Raw genomic sequence first — 22,619 nt, 5'->3', positions numbered from 1 at the left:
CTCAACAATATAGTGTTACATCTATTGCTTTATACAATTTTATGTCTGTTTCTTTGTTTTAAAATATTTTTATTGCACTATAATTCACATTGTATAAGGTTCACCTACTTAAAATGGTTCAGTAATGTTTTGTATGGTCATAGACTTGTGCATCCATAACCAGTCAGGTTTAGAACATTTCCCTAATTCCACAAAAAAACCCACTTCATATCCATTAATAATCATATCTGAGTGCCTGTCAGTACCACCTCCTCTGAGTTCCCTATGTAGCCATTAATACCTGTCTCTATAGCCTATTCTAGTCATTTCATATAAATGGGATCATAGAATATGTGGTATTTTGTTTCTGGATTCTTTTGCTTAGTGTAATGTTTTCAAGGTTCATACATATTATAGCATGTATCATTACTGCAGTCCTTTTGTGGCCAAATAATATTCCATTGTATGGATAGACCATATTTATCCATTCATCAATTAAGGAACATCTGGGTTGTTTTCACTTTTTGGGTCTTAAGAATAATGGTGCTGTGAGCATTAGTGTATCAGTTTTTGTGGGGATTTATGTTAATCTCTGGTGTTTTTTAAAAGAGAGGAGAAAAAATATATTTATAGAGTCTTACCCTAACTCATATTTTTATCACTTCTAGTTGTGTTTATTTTTTTCAGTGGATGTATGGGTTATTTTTAGAAGTCATTTCCTTGCTCCACTGTAGCTCCATTCCTTCCTTTATCCTCTGTGCTATTAGTGTCATATATCATACATTAGTATGTTACAAGCCCAACCATACAATTTTACAATTGTGTAAATTGCTTTAAATTATATGAGAAAAGAGAAACTAAATACTCTATTTTAGAATTACCTATGCAATTTCACCAGGTTTTTTTTTTTTTTTCTTTTTTCTTATTTGGTGTCTCTTTCTTTCAGCCTAAGTAACTTTTTTTGTTTTTATTCTTTTTTGTTAGGTATACCTAATGAATTGTCTCAGTTTTTTTTGCCTTCATTTTAGAACAGTAGTTACACAAGACAGAGGAATTTTCTTTCAGCACTTTGAATATGTCATCCCCTTACCTCTGTCCTCCATTGGTTTTTGTTTTAATTTTTTTTCAATGTTTATTTTTGAGAGACAAAGACAGAGCGTGAGCAGGGGAGGGGCAGAGAGAGAAAGACAGAGACACAGAATCTGAAGCAGGCTCTCCAGGCTTTGAGCTGTCAGCACAGAGCCCGATGTGGAGCTCAAACTAACGAACCATGAGAGATCATGACCTGAGTCGAAATCGGATGCTTAACTGACTGAGCCACCCAGATGCCCCAGGTTTTTTTTTTTTTTATGTTTATTTATTTATTTTTGTGAGAGAGGAGAGACATAGAGTGCAAGTGGGGGAGGGGAAGAGAGAGAGGGAAGGAGAGAATCTGAAGCAGGCTCTCCAGGCTCTGAGCTGTCAGCACAGAGCCCAGTGTGGGGCTCAAATCCATGAACCGAACCCATAAGATCATGACCTGAGCCAAAGTTGGATGCTTAACCACCCAGGTGTCCCTGTCCTCCATTGTTTTTGATGCAAAGTCAGCTGTTAATTTTACTGTGCTTCCCCCTGTATTTGATGAGTCTCTTCTCTGAGTACTTTAGTATTTTCTGGTTTGAGCTGTTGACAGTTTGACTAAGATGTGTCTAAGGATAGATCTCTCTGGATTTATCCTACCGGAGTTTATTGAGTTTCTTGAATGTATAATGTTTTCATTGAATTTGGGAAATTTTCAACCATTATTTTTTCAAATACTTTTTTCAGCTTTTTTCTCTCCTTCTGTGACTCTAATTGTCTATTGGTACGTGTGATAATGCCCTACAGTGATTTTTTTTTTTTTTTTGTCCCCCTTACATCTCAGATTATCTGTTGAGGGAATTTTTCATTTCAGTTCTTGTGATTTTCAATTCCAGAATTTCCATTTGGTTCTTTTCCATAACTTGCATCTTTTTATTGATATTTTCTATTTGATGAGTTATTGTCATTATACTTTCTTTTAATTCTTTAAATACAATTTAGTTTTTGAACATTTTTCTGAGAGCTTTTTAAGTATCTGGCTCATTGCCAGTTTGTTGCTTGGCCCAATATATTTAGACCTCATGTACTGTGATGTTGGCTTTTCCTGATTGTTTGCCACCAAGATTGCTGTTGTTTTTGACAAATCCCTAGGCTTGGGATTTTCAAGGCCCTCTAAGTAAAGTCAGCCCCAGTGTTTAAAGCTTGCCCCATCATGGTTCAGTTTTACCATAGAGTTAGGAGCAAGGGGGAATGGAGCATATTCAGGCTAAAACTCCATCACCATTCACTGTTCTTACTGAGAGATTCAGTAGATTTTTCTTGAATAAATGCTTTTCAGTAAGTTGTAGGTCTTTAATCAATTTTCAGTATTGGGGAATGGTCGTTTTGATTGGGATTGCTACAGATTTTCTTGGAGAGGACTATTAAGCAATATCAAGACCTCCAAGCTATGAACATTGCATCTGTTCTCTATTGAAATCTGATTTGGTTTCCTTTTACAATGTTTTATAATTGTTTATTAAATTTATTCTTAAGTGTTTATTGAAGCTTATGATAGACTTCAAATTTTCATTTTCTATTTTTTGCTATTATATATAAATTTGTTTTAATAGTTTTGGTAGCTTTTTTGCACATTCCTCAGGGTCTCCTACATGCACAGTCCTGTCATCTGCAAATAAGGATGGTTACATTTCTTTACAATCTGTATGCCCTTTCTTATCCTTTACTGTACTGGATAGGACCTCTGTTACAATTTTAAATAGAATTGATGAGAGCCAGCATTCTTGTTTATTGTATTAGGTACAAAGCTTTGAGCCTTTCATTATGGAGTTATTAGCTGTAAATTTCATAGATGCCCTTAATCTGCTTTAGGAAGTTATTTTCATTTCCTAGTTTACTGAAAGTCGTTATCATGAGAATCTGTTGAATTTTATTAAATGCTTTTCATATTTAATAAACCAGTCTTCTATTGCTGGGATAAATTTCAGTTGGTCATGATATATAATCATTTTCATAAATTATTTGCTAATATTTTGTTAAAGATTTTTGCTTCTGTGTTCCTGGTAGATTTTGATTTATATTTTCTTGTGCTATTTTTGTGTGGTGTTGGAATCAGAAATACAGGTCTAATATGAGAAATAATAGGTCTCATATAATGAATTAGAAAATATTCCTTTTCAGTTTTTTGGAAGAATTTTTGTAGGATTAGGTTTATTTCTTTCCTAGATATTGATACAATTCATGGGCTAGAAGGGGTTTTTTTGGTTGTATTTTTGTTTTTGTTTTTTAATGGGAAGGATTGTAATTTCAGATTTCTTCAGTTGCTAAAGGGCTGTTTCAAATTTTCCATTTCTTCTTGGGTTGGTATTTGTAATTTCTGCCTTTAAAAAATTGTGTTTATTTTCTTAGGTTATCAAACTTGTTAGTGATATTCCCTTATTGTGTTTTTAATGTTTGTATGATAGGTAGTGTTGTGCCCTCCTTTGTTTTTTTATATTAGTAATTTATGTCTTTTTTTTCCTCCCTGGATTAATTTGGCTAGCAGTTTATCAATTTTATTGATTTTTTTCAGAGAACTAGTCCTTGATTTTCTTGAATTTTCCCATTGTTCTTCTGTTTTCTATTGCTTTTTGTTATTCTTTTTAAAAGTTTTCTCTGTGCTTTGGGTTTAATTTGCTTTTTTAAATAGTTTCTCAAGGTCAAAGCTTAGATTATTGATTAAGGCTTATCTTCTTTGTTAATACAGCCATTTAAAGCTATCCCCTCACCTTTGCAACTGTTTTACTTTCCTGCTGCTAATTTTGGTATATTTTCATTATAATCTAGTTCAAAATATTTTCTAATTTCTGTTTTCTTTGAACCAATGAATGTTAGTGTGTTATTTGATTTCCAAGTAATTGGGGTTTTTATGATTTTTTTTTTGTTTCTGATTTATAATTCCATTTTGCTCAGTGAATGTATCTTCTGTGATTTCTGTCTTATCAAACATAATTGAGACTTGTTTGGCTCCATGTATGGATTATCTGAGTAAATGTACTTGAAAATGATGTCTGTTTTGCTATAGTTGGGTGTAGAGTCATAAATATTCAGTCATGGTGGTTGATGGTGTTTTTCAGATCTATGTTTTTGTTGATTTTTGGCTAATTGTATCAATTGATGAGAGGAGGGATACCAGAATCTCCGAGGGATACCAGAATCTCCAGCTGTGCTTGTGGAACTGTTCATTTCTCAGTTATTGCTCACATGGCATTCATGTTGTCTTCTTGACTAATTGATCCTTTTATTATTACATGGTGGTCTTCTTTATCTCCTGGGATATATTTACTTTTGCCCAATATTAATATAACCACTCAGGCCTTCTTATGCTGACTGTTTGCACAGTATCTCTTTTTCTATCCATTTCCTTATAACCTATAGATCTTTATTTTCTATCTTGTATATATAGTATATATGTGGGTCGCTGTTAACCATTCTGAAAATTTTGCCTTTTAATTAGACTTCTTTTGAGAATGTGTTCCACTTTCTTCTTCACATATCAGGTAATTTTGTGTTGTATCCTTAATACTATGAATGTTAAGTTCTGGGGATTCTGGCTTCTGTTATTTTCCTCTGTTAAATGTTATTTTTATTGTTTTAGCAGGTCATTTTCTTGGCTGGGTTTAGATTGTAAACTCTTGTTTCTTGGCTGGCAGCTCTGGTCTGCATTCACAGAGGTTGGATTTAAGTGACTGCTTTGAATCTTTTCTCAGCATCAATTAGATGTGTGAAAAGACAGAGTTTGGGGATGCCTTCTCTTTTTCCCTTTGAGGATTCCCTCACTCTCTTTAGTATTTATGGCTCCCTGGTTTCCTTTATTAATTCTCAAAGACAGGAAGGCTGTGGGTTTTTCCACCTGTGCCCATGGTAGTTTTGTGCCACCTTATGGACTTTATGTCCCAGTTGAAAAATCTTGGGGATGGGAACTTACTTGCATAGTTACTTATTTCCTTTCCTCCGAGAGCATGTGCATGCCCTATCAGAGTCTGTCAACTTTTGTCCACTCTCCAGTTCCTTTAGGCAGTTGCCTTTTATATTTGTTTCCTGCCAGGAGTGTGGTCCTCTTATAGGGTTTTGTAGCAGAAGTCTGTCTTTTTCCATTCTTAAAGACATAATTATTTTTTATCCTCTCTCCCTTTCTTCCTTCTTTACGAATCTTATGTGTACTAGTTCTTTTACACACAGTTCAAACATTTTCTACACTCAGCTCAGGCAAAAGGTTCAGGAGAGTGATAGGAGTAAGAAATTGGAGCTGTGGTATTTAGAGGATTTTACAGCCCAAGTGCATGCTAAGTTATTAAATACAAAGGATAGAACTAAAAAACTACATACCTAATAGACTGTTAGTATTTACTTTGAGTAAGAATATGAAAGCCAGAGATTTTCAGACAAGCTAAGCTACAATGTGTGTGATATTCCCAATGTATTCATTTTTTACCCAGTTTTTCCAGTTGGTATTTTAAATTTTCAGTGGCGTATAATTAAGTCATTTTAATACTGTTACATATAGATAGATGATAGATAATTTAGATAATTTTAAGGTTCTATTTTATGTTCATGAATGATGTTGTCTTACTGACTTCTTTATATCCAAGGTAAAATCCACTGATAGCTGCCTCTTCTTTATTAAATGCTTTGATGACACTATTCATGGCTTCAGGGTTCCTAAGAATAGCCTTCAACAGTCAAGAGAGGTAATTTTATGGATTCACTTATATTTCATAAAAGTTAGCATTTAAAAGCATAAAGAATATAAGACAGGTTCACTATTAACATCTAAAATCTTTTTGACTGTACCTTTTTAATGGGGGCAATTAAGATGAATCTTGAAATTTGGGTTATGAATTAATTTCTTTATCAACATGTCCCTGCAGGTATCTTCTGTTCATAATTTCCTTTATTGTTTGGATTTTGCGAATGTAAGGGACCCTTACTGGTTTTGGAAAAAGACCCTAAATGATGTAGTCTGCTCAATTTATAGGTGCGAAAACTGAAGACCATAGATTGAAGTCATTTCCCAAGGTCACAGAGCTTACAAATGACAAAACCTGGCTTCAGCTTAGGCGTTCTGATTTATTACCGTGTAGTCTCAGCCTTCCTTTGTGGTAAATTGAACAGCAGCAGCAAGCAAGAAAATTGGGATTGATGTGACAGAAATTCATAGTGCAGTTACTTAATAGAGATTCCATATTCCTTCAGATCAAAGGAGTATTCGTAGACCTGTTGTGTTTTTTTGTAAACTACATAAGGGGTTGAAAGAGTCCATTTCCAAAGTGGTTAACCTGTGCCTGCAAAGAACCCTAAGCAACCTAAAGCCTGACTGTCCCAACATATCATAAAATGGTAAAATATGACCCTGAGTAATGCTATGAGAAACAAGGAAGTAACAAAGGTATTTTTAGGGCAAATATTCTTTTTGTGAAATCACTGATTTTTAAAAAAACATTTAAAAGTTAAAGCATCCAGGCAGTTGTTGGCTCTTACAGTGATCTGAGTTTCTTGTGCTTATAACTCAACTGCAAGTTAGTAAAATTTTATTTCTGGATATATTAGTTTGTAATATAATAACATATCCAACAGTGTTGAGAATCTATAATTTTTAAGTGAAAAAATGTCCACCCATTATTCAGCTTTTATAATGTATTAATGTCATTGAATATATAAACTTATAGATGATATTTTTTAAACTATTAAGAAAAACTTTTATCTAGAAATGCCATGGACAGGAGACTGGTATCATCATTTTGTTGTTGGTTTTGTGTGTGTGTGTGTGTGTGTGTGTGTGTGTGTGTGTGTGTGTGGTTTAGGCTGTTTTCTCCATGTAAACTTAGGCTTTCTATATCATTGTCATATTATCTCTTTTGAGTAAAAATGCATTTCACTTTTATTTCAATTCTTGGATTATTTCAGGACTGGCTGGAAGCAATAGAAGATCATTCTGCGTACAGCACTCACTACTGTTCCCAGGACCAGCTGACTGATGATGAGGAGGAAGATGCAACTTCCGCTGTAGACTTGAAGGAATCCTTAGAGGTATATAGAAAAACCTAACCTGACTTTTAGAGCTAACTCTGTCACCAAGAACTTTCTTGTCAAATGTGAAGTTTTGAAATTAAGCTATCTGAGGACAATGGAGATAGCACTGCTGTTTGTCAGGTAACATTTTATTGCCATTTATGTTGTCTGTTATGATGGTACTATCAAATGTCTCTGTAGATAATACTCTAAATATAGAGGCCTGTGCTTCTATGCTATCTTTTTTTTATTAAAATTTTCACATTGCTGTAATCAGATTGTCGGTTTATTTGAAAACTGCCGCCAGTAGGGGGAGCATGCTTGACTTGCTGCCCTTTATGATTTCACTGCATATTTCAGAGTTTAAATAATGCAACCATAGTGATACTTTTCCTGACTGGTAGTTGGATTTAAAACCACTTGTAATCTGTAACTTCATTGATGAAAAGTAAGGTAAAGCATCAGTAATGAATGGAGAGGCCTTCATGTGAGGTGACGTCAATGTATTATCCATAGAGAAATAACAGCATATGTAATTGAAATGAAATAACTTTTTTTTTTTTCTGGGCATCAGTTTTCTGGCTGTGCCTTTTAAATGAGAATTGGGTTTGGAAGAATTATACTATGAAAGGATGATGGAGTTTCAATCCAAGTCATTATGTCAGAACATAGCAGTTTGCTTACTAACTTTAACCTTTAAAAAAAAAAATCATTGCAGGATTTGAATGTTTCTAAATCAACAACTTTAATGAAGTTTGCTCGTACCTAAGGAGTTTTATTGACTTAAGGACCTATAAACTTAGGAAAGAGATTTGGGCTTTTTCAATTTCTAATTTTATGATGGAACATTAAGAAGTTTGAGCTCTTCCATGTTCTGTTGAAGATATTCCCCAGAATTTATTGACATTTGCTTTACCAGTGCTACTTCGGTTTTTTAAAGCCTAATGTATAGTGTGGCAACCATAAACATAATTTTCAGATCCATGAACTTTGCAAAAATAACATCTACCAGAACATCTAAATAACATTAAGACTGTTTGAGTAAAGAAAGAAGGTTTAAATATCTATGGCAAGAATTGTGTCAAACAAATGAAAAACAAAACTGTGCTAAATATTTTAACTTTTAGTCCTTATTCCCTAAGTGAAAAGAAATCCTTTCCTATTTATCCTCAATATAAGGTAAATGATAAAACCCAGAAGGACTTACAAAGCATACCAGTATCTTTCCTAGGATTATGGTAATTTTAAGACCTTTTTAATGGAAGCTACAGGTAAATAAAAGCATACTAACTTGCATATCATTAAAAAAATTTTTCCTTGAAAAAGTGTTTCTTCTTTGGCATAGTTTTCAAATTTTCATGTTACAACTTCAACTATTTTTTACTCACTAGAATATCGTGCTCTTATGTTAACTTTAAAACCATGAAGTTTTTGCCTTCTAGATTTTATAGCACCCAAAGTTTGTGAGAGTTACAGCAAGTGGTAAGCACTTTGAGGTTGTGCAGGTTATAAACATGTCTCTGTCCAATGGAATTTGAATGCTAATTCTGTGAATCTTGACTTAACTCTGTCTCAACTGCTGAAATTTGGTCCAAAAATAGGTTAAAATCTGAAATGAGCTGTGAAGTATGTTGAATTGTAAGACTGGCTCCAGAATGCCTTTGATCATTGGATTCTTAAGTTGTAAGGATATTATGGGACCTATTTGTGAAATGAGATCTATTCTAGATGTTTATAAACTTCTAAAGAAAACTAGGAACTGTAGGACTAGAATACTCTAAAACTATCTGAATTGACATAAAACTAACCTTATTTCCTCAACATGGTTTTGGACAAGAAGTTATGGGGAAAAAATGTCCACCTTGAAAAAGTGACCATGTTACATGTTCTTTTGGTCTCAGTTTATCTCCACCCAAAATGAGGGCCTCCAAAAATTGAAAACAGTTTCTTTTCTCTCTCCATCACTGCCTTGAGGTTAGGTCTCCAGGGAGAAAAGTAGAAGATAAATCACAGAAATACAGGCTTCATGGTTGTTGCCTTAATGAAAATTTTGAAAATATTTCAAATCTAACAATGGGAAGACAGATTCAAACACCGTATTGGTGTAGAAATGTACTGTGCAGTACGATAGCTACAAGACACATGTGGCTCTTCATACTTTAAAATTTCAACTCCTCATTTTAACTCCACCCAATTCAAGTGCTCAGTAGTCACATGTGGCTACCACTTTGGACAGTATAGAATGTTTCCATCATTGTAGAAAGTTCTGTGGGACAGAACAGGGATAGGCTCTCAGATTTGGGGTGGCACAAGCAAAGCAGGGGTCTCCTATGTTGATGATATCTCAGTTCCGTAGGATCTGAGGATGTAAGATAACTCAGTGTTACAAGGAGTAACGAGCAGAGGAGGCTAAAATTTAATCAAGTGAGAAAGTGATAAACTTTGCTGATTTAAGAATAAATGATGCCTAATTAAAGTGAATATGCAGGAAGATGAATGTGCATCAACACAGAGCTGATAAAGACTGGTACTTTCTATACAAGAACGAGACAGATTTATATATACTGATCTAAGACTTATGGTTAAGTGAAAAGGGCAAGGTATAAAAAGATGTATCTTTTATACATTGGGAGAAAAAAAAGGGATATACACACATATACACATTTGTGTAGACTTAGGTCATCCCTGGCAAGTTGAGAAATTAATAGTGATGGTTGCTTTGAGGCTGGTAAAGGGGGAAAACAGGGACTATAGACAGATAGGTATGTGAGAGAGAATTGCCTTTTTCTCTATATCTTTTGATTTAATTTTTTAAATTTTGTGTAAATATCTGTTGTGAAATAACACTAAGCAGATGACGGAACAGGTACAAAGAATGAATGTGCTCTGGATGGACTTACGTAGAGGGGAGATGGATTGGGCTGGAGGTAGGAAGCCTCCGAGATGAGCGGAGATGAGCACTGGGGCACACGACTCACATTCCTGGCTGTTTTCTGCAAAGAGGAATGTCATTGAGGTTCTACAATATACTACTTAAAAAGTTTAATATTATCAAGGTATAATTTTCATATAAAATTCATTTTATGTCTTCAGTGTGAAGACACGTATATACATGTTTTGACAAATGTATATACCTTTTGTAACCACCAAGAGACGGGGGAGGGAGGGGGAGAGAGGACATTTTTATCACCTCAGGAAGTTCCTTGGGGCCCCTTCCCAGGCAGTGCCCTTCATCTGCATCTCAGGCAACCACTGATCTTTCTGTCATTTTAGGTGGTATCAGTTTTGCCTGTTCTAGAATTTCATGCAATTGGAATCACACTGTCTGTGCTCACAGGTACCTGTCCTTTCACTCAGCTATGTTGTGTATATCAGTAGTTTGTCCCTTTTAATTCCTTGAGTAGAGGTTGTCTGCTTCTGTTCTTAACGAAATGTGGATCCTCTCTAGCAAATAGGCTGGAATTAATGACCTCTCCCCTATCCTATTCAGTCCTCCCTAGCCCTTGATATACATTTTTGAGCTGTTTTTCTAAGCCAGGGATAATAAAGTGGTTTAGCATCAATTTACACAAAACCAGCAGCCAGGATCTGGGTGGGCAGAAGTAGGAGCAGGAGGCCTGTGTTGCCAATGTGCCCAGCTGCTCACGTGGGTGCCTCCTGTGCCCTGGGCTCTGTGGCTGTGGATACAATCCTGTTCTTGAGTTCTGTGCCCAGGTAACTTGGGTTCAAAATACTGTCATACTTCAGGTACTAGGTCACTGCTCATAGTGGGATCCTGTTTATGTAGAATTAAAAGGAAAAATTAAAACCTAAAAAGAGTGCATGACGTAAGGTGAATGTCCTAGAAGTTAACAATGGGACACCATGCTGGGCTCTGCAAAGAACTCATATACATTAATCTTCATAAATAGATTTTTAGATTTTCATAACATAACTCATAGCTGCTAAGGGGAAATTACAGCAAACTAGAGAATGTCTGTACATTTTATTGTATTGATATTCTCCTGTTCCTTTTAGTATCGACTAAAACCACACCAATTGTTGAGAACAGAAGACATGTTATTCATAACTATAAAATGGAATGTGTAGATCAAATCTTCTCCAGCTAACCTATTCTGTACCTTTTAAAACAAGTAAATCCTTGATCAGCGAAGCTCTTTTTAGTAACTGTCAGGTAGATATGTTAAGATGAACATTCGTGATTCAAGTATTAGAGGATGATGGTATGGAGACCATTCTTGTCTTTATTACCTGAGGAACTATCACTTTCAGGCATCCATCCAGCTGACCTTGACCATAGAAAGGAAAAGTGAAAACCGTAGCATTGACTTGCACGTGGGCAGGGGTATTAAATATGCAGAGAGTAAAAATGACAACTTTCTGTTAATAAATTATGAGTGATACATTTGGTTGCAGTGCATATTTCAATGCCTGAACCTTCCACTTGTGTTTATAGACTATGTCTGAAAAAACAATCCAGCATACCATTTCCCTTTCTGTGGTGTTTTAAATTGCATAGTTGTAGGTATTTTCCCTCTTCCAAAAAAAAAAATTATATTTTGATGTTAGAGCTCTCAAAACAGAGTAATGTAGATTTTAAAGAGAACATTGTGGTCACACAGTGTGTGAGAACACTGTCACTGATGTGGTACCATGAATAATTCTGCTGTGGGTGAGGCGAGCTTCATAAGCACTAAAAATTTTATAAGGAGAAAAGGCTGCTTATCTATGTCACTTTGTCATGAAGGACTGATTTGGGGGGAGTAAAAATGTTTAGTGATGAGCCATTTGGGATTAGGAGTACAAAGAGGGGAAGATTCATAAGGCTAAATGTATTACTCTACCTATAACAATGTGATTCTAGTATTAAGAAACTCAAGGTTCTCAATAAATATTTTTCACTGTCATAACCAAGTGACTTGACAATAATTTTCTTATTCTTCCTCTTTAAAGGGAAACTATAAAAAAACTAACTTCAAAATTACATTGTTAATATAACAAATGTACTTATCTGATTTTTCAGTTTGGACTTCCAAATCTTTACTAAGATGGGATGGAGCTTACGTCATAAAATTCTATATTTATGTTTTACTTTTAAGGATCTAAAAATGTAGAAAATTCAGATTGCAAGAAGGATGCTTTCTATAATTGACTTTATCTTATTTTTATAAGCTTTGACTTGCTAAGAAAATGTCCTTATTGGTCTGCTTATGTGAAGGCTGTGAGCACTTAGATTGCTGAGCAAAAATCAGCTAGTGGGTTGTTGGGTTTTTTTTTTTTTAACTTTATTTATTTGAGAGAGAGAGAGTGAGAATGAGTGTGGGAGAGGGACAGAGAGAGAATCCCAAGTAGGCTCCCTGCGGGGCTTGAACCCATGAACGGTGAGATCATGACCTGAGCTGAAGTCAAGAGTCTACCACTTAACTGACTGAGCCACCCAGGTGCCCCAGCTTGTGATTTCTAAGTGTTAGTACCATCTAGATTTTTTTTTAAATAAAAACAATTTTTAAAATATATTCGTAATACATTTTATAATTCCTGGATGAACTTAATCAAGTACACAAAAAGGATTAATCAGAAATCTAACTCGGATGTATATGGTATAATGAGTTCTTAGACGTGATTAATGCAATTGTATATTGTCTACATGACAAATGTTGAATGTATTTAAAATTTAGAAAGACTAATCTGTATGTGATTAAATGCAGTATTCAATTTCTAAGGAAATTTTCTCTCCTCTTTTTCTCTCTTTATGAAAATATCTCAATTGTGGTATATCAGCATATGAACTAAAAGTTTTGATAAAATATTAAAAGCATATGTACTGTAAAAATCCTGTATTAATAAGTTTTATTTTTGTTTTTGTTTTCCCAGAAAGCACAAAAATGCCAACAGAAACTAGATAGGGAAATTTTCAACTTTCTGAAAATGATTAAGGATTGTGACATGGCTAAAGGTAAAAAAAAGAACAAAAAAAAAAACGGGGAACAAACTACAAATAAGACCCACTCTTTAACTCAACCCATTGTCATAGATGTTGATCCTTCATGTTAGATAATTTTCAGTATTCAATTCAGAATTATGTTTGATAAGACTATTTTGAAAATTTAAGACGGTTATTTAAAATTTCTACTCATGGGGGAGGCCTGGTCTGTAGATTAATTTTTTAAGAAAAGAAAAAGGTAACATTTGGGGGCTATAAATTCATTTTGGCTACATAATGAGAATTCTTATGAATCCCAGAAGACTTGGACTTTAGAATCAAACTGTCTTAAGTTTGAATCCTTGCTCTCTGCCACTTAACCAGTTTTTAATTTGAATAGTATGTTTAACTTCTCTGAGTCTCTGTTTCCCAAATGAAGGTGTTGGTTGTTTCCAGGTCTTGGCCTTTTATGATTCTATGAATGCATATGTGAACTTATCTTTCTAATGTTAATCTACCTTTCAGTAGTAATTTTTTATGCCTTCAGTCTCCATTAGTTACAAATTATCAAGAGTTGACTATAAATACTCCGAAAGTCAAAATAAAATATAAAGTCAAAAATCCAATATAAAAATTACATATTCAGAAACAATTATTACTTTGTAAATTAAAAGCTGTGTTTTTTAGACTTTAGATTCCTAACTATTGTTTTAGATTTTAGCTATGATGGCTTTATAAATAACTTCACTAAAATTTAATTGATTTAGTTGTCTCTGAGTTTATCATTTTTAATCATGCTCAGGTATTTTATATCTGTCCAAATGAACCTCAGGCATCCCTTTATGTCAATTCCACAAACATGTATTTGTATCAGCGATGATAGCTTTGAGAAGGACAGAAGTTAAATCATTTTGATTATTGCGGGCTGAATATTATATTAGTTAGCACTCTTCATCCTCAGGACTTTTTAAATAAGAGCAGCTTCATTAGATAGAATTCACATAGTCTACACTCCACCTGTGTGAAGTGTTCCCTTCAGTGGTTTTTAGTATATTTATAGTAATGCAACTGTGACCATCAATGAGCTTTAAAAACACCATCTTCAAGAACCATCAGAAGTAAGAAGAGATACCAACAACATTTAAAAGATGTAGAAAATGTCTAGAGTTAGTTGAAATGTAAAGAGCAATTCCTTTAACATAGACCAAAGAAAGAAATTACATCAGAACTACAACCAAATTAAGTTTTGGGATTTTTTCAAACCTCAAGTCAAATGTCTTGGTTCATGTTATGTGTATGACATATCACTTGTAAGAGTGGTGTGAGTCTTTTGTGTTTTAAAGACATGAATGGTATTCAGTTATAGAAGATATGTGCTATCTGGGAAATTTTGAGGTGGCTGACTATGATCTGACAATGTTATTTTATGTATCTACAATTAAGTTCATACACAAACAATTGTAAACATTTTTTGAGCCATGGGTATAGAGAGATAATAAATCTGCATATTTTATAAATAGTAAATAGGGTTAAGATGATTTCATGAATGGAATTAAAGAGTTGAAGGTAACTGAGTTACCTTAATGCCAAGGGATATATAGAATAATCTTAAACCATGTATTTTATTGCTGATAGGACATGTTCTGTCAAACTACTATCTATTTCAAACTGTCTACATAGTTTGCCAATAACTTCTCAGGATGAAAAACTAAAATGTTTGTGTACAGAATCAAGGCCTTGTATTTGTGACTGTTGTCTTACATTTTAGTACAAAATTATGTGATCGTTAAGACCCCCTCCCTTACTTCTTATTCCAACTTCTGCCATGCTAGTTTGGCTCTGTGGCCCCTCAAAGGCATGTCCCTGCAGCAGGCTCCCCTGTGGTCTCCCTGCCTTCTGAGACCCCCCTGCATTCCATCCTTAAAGGGAAACCAGAGGCTTTTAAGAGCTCTTCCAACTCAGATTCTCTGAAATACTGCATTATTGCTGCCAGATTAATTTTAGAATGGTACTTTTTTGATCATAGATTTTTTCCCATTGAAAAACTGTAGAATAAAATACAAACTCTTTATCCTAGCATTTAAGGACTTTCATAGCCCAATCACAAACTTATTTTTCAGTTTTATTTACAATTACAGATCCTCCTCAACTTCTGATGGGGTTATGTCCTGATAAGCCCCTTGTAAACTGAAAATCTCGTTAAGAGTGCATTTAATATACCTGACCTACTAAACATCATAGCTTAGCCTAGCCTACCTTAAGTGTGCTCAGAATATTTACATTAGCCAGTGGCTGGGCAAAATCATCTGATACAAAGCCTATTTTATACTAAAGTGTTAAATACCACAGAATATCTTGACTGCTGTACCAAAAGTAAAAACAATGGCTATCGGGATACAGGGTGGTTTTAAGTGTATCAGTGCCGTGGCTGACTGGTCACTACAGCTCACTGCCACTGTCCTGCATCACGAGAGATTATCATACCACATATTGCTAACCCAGGAAAACACTGAAATTCATAATTCGAAGTATGGTTTCGACTGAGTATGTTTTGTGTTCATACCATCAAGTCAAATAATGTTAAGTCAAACCATTGTAAGTTGGACATTCTGTACCAAAATAAGGTGGTAATAAAGTGATGGTAATGTGGTGTGATCAAATTTAAGTGTACAACACAACATTATTTATCATAGTCAACAACTGGCTACTACTTAAGGGTAAATTTAGGGCTTTAGGGAAGAACAGACTGACCAGCCTCAGGGAATCTTCCAAAAGTTTTATTGCTTTAGGTGATTTTCTTTGTTTTTGCAATCAGGTTTTTGATAATGATAAAATAGAGGTTTCAATACTGCATTCACTGAACCTTGAAGGATATGTTGCCAATGCTAGATACCTAAATTTTGGCATGCATCCAAACAGAAATTAGGTCTAAGGAAATAAAGTAGTATTTCAAAGAGGATATTCTGTACCAAAATACAGAACCACTTTATTACTTTAGGATTCTTGGAAGTGAGATTTGTGGGTGAGAGCATATTAATGTTTGTGAGATGATTGATATATTGCTAATGACTTTCTAAAAGATGTATTTTATGTGCCAACTTTAACACATATATCTTATTGCATGTTACTACATGCATATAGTGAATCCTTGGTTAAAGAAATTAGAATGATTTCAGTTACTTAAAAGAAAAAAGTTCTTAAAGAAAACACTTTTGTTCAACCCACTTACAACTAGGCTTTGAGTAAACACACTTCCTGCCTCCTTCACTGTTGCCACTGTGGCCCAAGCCATCATTGTCTTTCCCACAGAGTATTGAAACATCCTTCTAACTGGCCCTCTGATTCCACTCTTCCCCTCTAGTCCCTGCCCCAGGGACCCTTCTAAAACAGGAGTGTACAATGTTCTTTGCTCAAAACATGTAGTAGATTCCAGGTCATCTCACTAAGAATGAAAGACCAGTTCCTTCTGATGACTCACAAACCTCTTCAGTCCTTTTTGACCTCTCTGTCCTCATGTCCTAGTACCGCAAACCTTTTCAGTTCTTTTTGACCTCTCTGTCCTCTCCTGGTTACCCCTGCTTGCTCATCTTCCAGCCTCACTGGCCTTCTGGCCGTCCCTCAGAGAGGCTGGGCATACTCCTGCCTCCGGCCTGGGCTGTGCTGGCCCTCTAAGGCTTTTCTCTAGGATACTCACACATATCCTTACATGCCCAGGTCTTTGTGCATCTCTTTGGCTTTCTCTTGCTGCCTGCCTTGGTTTGCTCCCCCATGTCCATTCTCTTCCCTACTTGGTGCCAGGGGCTATTGATCACTACAGACTGCGTTACTGGAGTCTTCTCACCCTCAGGCTTCTGATTGGACTCAGCAAAAAGGAGACCCTGTCAGGAGATTGGTGGAGGGGACCAGAGAAGTCAGGCGTTTTCCTCGCTCCCTCCAGCCAGGCTGTGGTGTAATAGCACTGCTCTGTTCCTGACTTGGCTGAAGGTCCCCCCTCTGACTCCAGCTCCTGCTGGGCTTAGGGACACTGGCCCATCCTTTTGCTTCTCCATTCCAGGGTGGCAACTGTCCTGCCTGGCAGTCTGTTAGTTCGCTCCCTTTGTGTGTTATCTTTTTTTAAAAAGACTTTACAGGTGCCCTTTGAGTTTGCCAGGTCTCTCCTGCCAGGACTCTGAGACCTCATCCTGTCTAAACTTTCACCTGCCCTCAAACACTTGATATTCCCCTACCTTGCTTTGTTTTTTCTCTTTGTCACTTATCAAGCTTGCTGTATATGCATTGTAGTTGATTGTCTGCCTTTCCTATTAGAATATAAACTCTATGAAGGCAGGAATTTTTTGTCTTTTATTTGCTGATAATCTACAGCAATTTAGTGCATGGCACATGGGCACTATACAGTTGATTCTTGAGTAATATGGGTTTGAACTGCATGAGTCCATTTATATATGGCTTTAAAATATATACATATATATAGCATAGTACTGTAAATAAAATTTCTATTCCTTATGATTTTCTTAATATTTTCTTTAGCTTACATCATTTTAAGAATACGGTATATAATATAGTGTATGATATATGTGTTAACTGAATGTTTATGTTATTGGTAAGGCTTCTGGTCAATAGTAGGCTATTAATAATTAAGTTTCGGGGGAGTCAGAGATAATAAATGGATTTTCAACTGTGAGGGGGTCGATGCCCCAGCTCCTATGTTGCTCAAGGGTCAGCTGTATATGTTTTGAGTGGATGAAATGAATCACCTACTTTACCTAGCTTATACATTGATAACTTCTTTTGAACTCAGAAACAAGAACCAAATTTGTTTTGTCAAGTTAGTATATAGATTGTACAAGTCAGCCCTGAACTGCCACATCGTGGCCTCTGAGTCAGCAGTGGATGCCTCTTGGCTGTCTCAAGTTCCCCTGGATCACAATTCTGATAGGATCTTCTTTCAGGACTAGTGTTGTCTATACCATCGGAAAATAATAATTATAGATATTTTAGATATGCTTGCTTTATTGGGCATTACATTTAACAATAAAACTACTAGTTGTTCTTCAAGATCCAACTCAAGTCTCACCTCTTATCAGACTCCACTCGATCACTCCATCCCATAATGGTTATTCCTTCCTCTGAATATTTAACCTTTTTTAAAATCTATGCATAATTTGCTACCTATATCTTATAACATCCCTCATATCTTTTTATTCTCATTTAATTCATCCTGTAACTCATCTAACACATGATGTTTTAAACTATGTGTAGTCTCCATTGCAGCTAATACAGATTATATACAGACAGAATGGTTAGTAGTACTTGTTTAGTAAGTGATTGTGTTCATGCTAGTAATCTTAATTTGAACAACAAAAAAATACATTTATATTCTCAGTGTGACCTCTCAGTTTTTTCAAGTTACAGTTTTATGTAAACATTTTTAGAACATAGTTGATTTTTATATGCAGATATCTTTTTCTCCTTTTTTGAGGAGAGCATACAGATTTTGAGGCATTTATATAATTCCAGTTAGGAGTGAAAGTCAGTTTTTAAAATGCCTCTTTGCATGTAGGTTAGATCATGTCTCTCAACGTACATAGATGCATTGCTGTTTTTTCTTCATCATAAAAAAATATGTAAATCTTCATGAGAAGGATGGCACTTGAACTTGGCCTTGAACAAAAAAGGTTTAAGTGGAGAAACTTCTGAATATGAATAATTATTATTTCCAATTTTCGGGGAAGAGGAAACATCTAGAAGAAAGGTTTAGAGGCCGTAAAGGAGAAGAATATTTCTAGGAAAACAAATACTTTGAGAAAAATAGTATAGCTGAAACTGATTCAACTTATAGAGTATCTTAAGTGTCGGCTAAAGAGTGTGGACTTCTTTTATGTTAGAATGATGGAGGTCATCTGTATTAGGTTTAGTTTGCTAGCATAATAAGAAACCAGTATTTCCCCCCAATAGTTTTAAAACTTACCCAATTAAAAATTGTACAGTGTTATGAAAATGACAGATTGTGAGCTTTTTATACATGTCTCTAAAGTTAAGCTTTTCACATGAGGTCTTCTAGCATCTTTCCTGAGTTCAAAAATACTTTTAGTACAAAAAATTGACATTATTCCTCAAAATTAAGTGTCCAATTCTTATAATAGGCCAAATATGGTTACATACTGACCTTTTTACATATGTTCATTATGACTAAGTTTCTAAATATTAATTGGCTAAAACAGATTTATAGTGATTCACAGTTGGTAATTTTACTAGAAGCTTAGCAGTTTTCTTTCTTTTTATGTAACAACATGCAAACATACCATATGTGAAGCATGCCACTGTGAACCAACAGGCCTCTGACACACTGCCCTGGTGCTAAAGTATCCGTTCTTACACAGAGCTACTGTGCAAGTTAATGTTAATATCAAAATCTTGCTTGAACACCAGACTGTCATAGAAATGGAGATACCTTATGACTCTGTTTGGGACAGAAGAATCAAACACATTCTCAACAATGGATTCTTAAAAGTCAATATATATTTCTTGGAGTATCCTTTAAAAAGTTACAGAATCAGTTTTGTTTTAAATCTTGAAATTCAAAAAAAAAATTATTTTGACATGTAACGTTTTATATTAATCGACAAGTATATAAAGTATTAAGTGTCTAAAACACAGAATTATAGATGATTAAGTATGTCATGGTATTTAATAAAAAGAAATATATCCATGAATGACTGTGCTTCCATTCTCTTACCATTTTTGCCATGCAAGTGGAAAATTACTAGATTACCCAGTGCATTTATGGAAGGCAGAGGCTGTGCCTGATTTTTTTGTACATCCCCTCACGGTATCCAATCCACAGCTCTGTGAGACATCTGTTGAGGTACTATTTAAGTCATACAGCATCTGGCATATGGTATTCTTTTTTGCTATTTAGCAACTAAGTAAAGAAAAAATCTTCACAATGTGTATCAAAGATTCACAATGAAAAATAAAGCATGTGAAATCAAATTTATTTTAGGATATAGTAGTTTTCAATTGTTTGGGTGTTATTAAGAATAGCTAGCACTAGGAAACTGTATTCCATAGTATGAAAAATATGATAAAATGTCATTTGGTATTTATATCCAGATATTAATGAAAGCTTGTTCATACCTTCATTTACTCTGACCTTTTCCTTTTTTTTTTTTTTTTTAAATATTTATTTTGAGGGGGGTGGGGAGAGAGAGCAGGGAATGGGCAGAGAGAGAGCAGGATCCACACCATCAGCGCAGGAGTTGATCTCAAGAACCATGAGATCGTGACCTGAGCTGAAATGAAGAGTCTGACACTCAACAGACTGAGCCACCCAGACCCCCCTAACATTTAACTCTTGTTGCCCACTTTTGCCTTATGGGTTTTGAGAAATAATTTTTCTAAGAAAAGGACTTTTCTTTGCTAAAATAAGTCACATTCCTACAGAAATCTTGGAAAATTAAAGAATGAAGAATAATAGAATTTTATCACCTAGAAATAATGACTAAATAATTTGTTATATGTTCTTGGTAGAATTTATTTTCCTTTCCACTCATTTGAAAATATTTGTTTTTTGATGAGACCCACTTTATGGCCTGAAAATTATAGGTTGCCAGCTGTTGGATTTGATTGCTTTTGCTTATTGACCTTGGTTACCCTGTTTTAAGAACCCTGTGTTAAATTAATCAAGATTATTTAAAATACAAAGGGTGGTATAGATTTGTCTTTCTCCTTTTATTTTTAGATGACAAGCTTTCTTAATGTTATTTGCTAGAAGGGATACGCTTAGAAGATCTTAATATATAATTAACACAAAGTCCAAAATTATTTCAATTAAGTACATTTCTCCAGCATTAATCTGAACAGAAAATGACGTTTTATTTTTTAAGTGATGTGTGTGCATTTTGCAGCTTTCTCTTGCCAGCCTTTTGTTTTTTGTTTTGTTGTTGTTGTTTGTAATAGGTAAATGGATTAAGATTTTCCTTAGGGAACCTGGGATGATCGTAACATTACCATTTTTTTTGTTCCCAACTTATATCCAAAAGATACTGGGCCCCCAGAGGGACACATTTGTGAGAGTGCAAAGACCTATCCATGCCAAACATTTATCCAATAAGCACTAGAGGAAGTTGAGTTAATGCTGCCTTTAGATATGTTAGCCATCATGTCAACTACAGTATTATTTTTATCTCTTTCTAGCACTTGGCTTTTGAATAAAACTACTTATCTAGCATAGAATATCATGAAAGGAAATGTTAACTGCTTTTCTTAAACATTATATTACTTATTCCTATAAACTTTGTTTTGTTTTAGTCCTGACTCTTCAGGATATAGTCCTTCTTAGGACAAGGGTTCATCTTTTCTTTTACTGTACCAATTTATGTGCCCTGCATACAGTAGGTACTTAATGATGCTCAAGGAATATACTATATCCTTTGTTTAAGGCAGCTAGAAGGAAAGATAAAGTTAGTCCATATAAGAATGTTTGTGGTCTTTCCTGGCTCAGTCGGTAGAACTTGGAACTCTTAATCTCAGGGTTGTGAGTTTGAACCCCACATTGGGTATAGAGATTACTTTTAAAAAATAATATAAAATTTTTGTGGTCTTAAAAATCACACTAATTTTATTTATTTATTTTTATTTATAGACATGCTTCCATCATTTCTTCAGAAAGTTGAAGTTGTCTCTGAAGCTTCCAGAGAAACTTGTGTAGCTTTGAGTGATTGCCTTAATCTCTTCACTAAACAAGAAGGGGTAGGTAGTTGGAATTGAATTTTTCAGTAACTGTCTGGGTGTCACATACTCAATCATCCAATAAGTCATTGCTTTCAAATTGTCCAAAGGTAGGAGAAAATAGTCTTAACAAAGAAAGTGAAAGCTTTGTTTTTCGCTAAAATTTAAAACTCATTTATTCTTGATTAAGCAAGATGATTCTGAAGTAACTTAGGTTCATATCTAATTATATAGCTATATTTATCAACTATGTTTTAAAGTTCTACTCAGAGTTCTTGTGGCATTTTAACAAGAGGGTTGCGAAAATATGTGGAAACCAGAGGTTTTATAAGAAAAATACACAGTATTTTTATTTAGAAAATAGAGTGCTGTCATACTAATCTGTGTGAACTGAGCTCAATGGGTGAAATAACTTGTATTCTTTTCACCCTGCTTTCTCCCATTCAAAATTTGCCATTTTCCCAAATATTGGTAAGAGTGATATGTTTATCCATTAGTAATTCTTTTTCTGAATGCAAGCCAAGCAGCCATAGGCCTTCTTTTCCATTCTGTTAATTTCTACATATATGTTCAGTCTTCAACGTTTTAGTTTAAGACACTACATTTCTTATTCTTGTTACAATTTTTTGTACCTTTTAGTTAGAAACTACGTTTTGATAAAACAAGGCAGATGAAAATGGTTTTGTATATTTCTCTCATACATATGAGATACGTATATGTAAAGATGTAACATTTTATTTTCTTGTGATTAGAACAGAAGCCTTGTGGGGGCACCTGGGTAGCTCAGTTGGTTAAGCATCTGACTTCGACTCAGGTCATGATCTCACGGTTTGTGAATTCGAGCCCTCATCTGCCTCTGTGCCAATAGCTCAGGGCC

General features: G+C 34.8%; 2 protein-coding genes across 12 annotated transcripts in view; one reads left to right on the top strand and one right to left on the bottom strand.

The window, feature by feature from the left end:
* The window catches only part of OSBPL1A (oxysterol binding protein like 1A), a 266,965-nt gene that overhangs the window by 107,645 nt on the left and 136,701 nt on the right, over positions 1-22,619 (top strand). For 3 of the 4 annotated variants that reach the window (XM_053206295.1, XM_015076139.3, XM_053206296.1), the window contains 4 exons: positions 5,670-5,768; positions 6,985-7,107; positions 12,964-13,045; positions 21,657-21,763. In XM_053206295.1, the coding sequence (XP_053062270.1) occupies positions 5,670-5,768; positions 6,985-7,107; positions 12,964-13,045; positions 21,657-21,763 (411 nt within the window). The remainder of the gene's footprint in view (positions 1-5,669; positions 5,769-6,984; positions 7,108-12,963; positions 13,046-21,656; positions 21,764-22,619) is intronic. The other variant, XM_027068657.2, reaches the window with a different exon arrangement.
* The window catches only part of LOC106978455 (E3 ubiquitin-protein ligase MARCHF11-like), an 84,708-nt gene that overhangs the window by 56,048 nt on the left and 6,041 nt on the right, over positions 1-22,619 (bottom strand). The gene's annotated exons all lie outside the window — the stretch shown is intronic.

This window comes from Acinonyx jubatus, chromosome D3, assembly GCF_027475565.1.
Source record: "Acinonyx jubatus isolate Ajub_Pintada_27869175 chromosome D3, VMU_Ajub_asm_v1.0, whole genome shotgun sequence".
Taxonomy (NCBI): domain Eukaryota; kingdom Metazoa; phylum Chordata; class Mammalia; order Carnivora; family Felidae; genus Acinonyx; species Acinonyx jubatus.
This window is presented reverse-complemented; position numbering and strand designations above follow the sequence as displayed.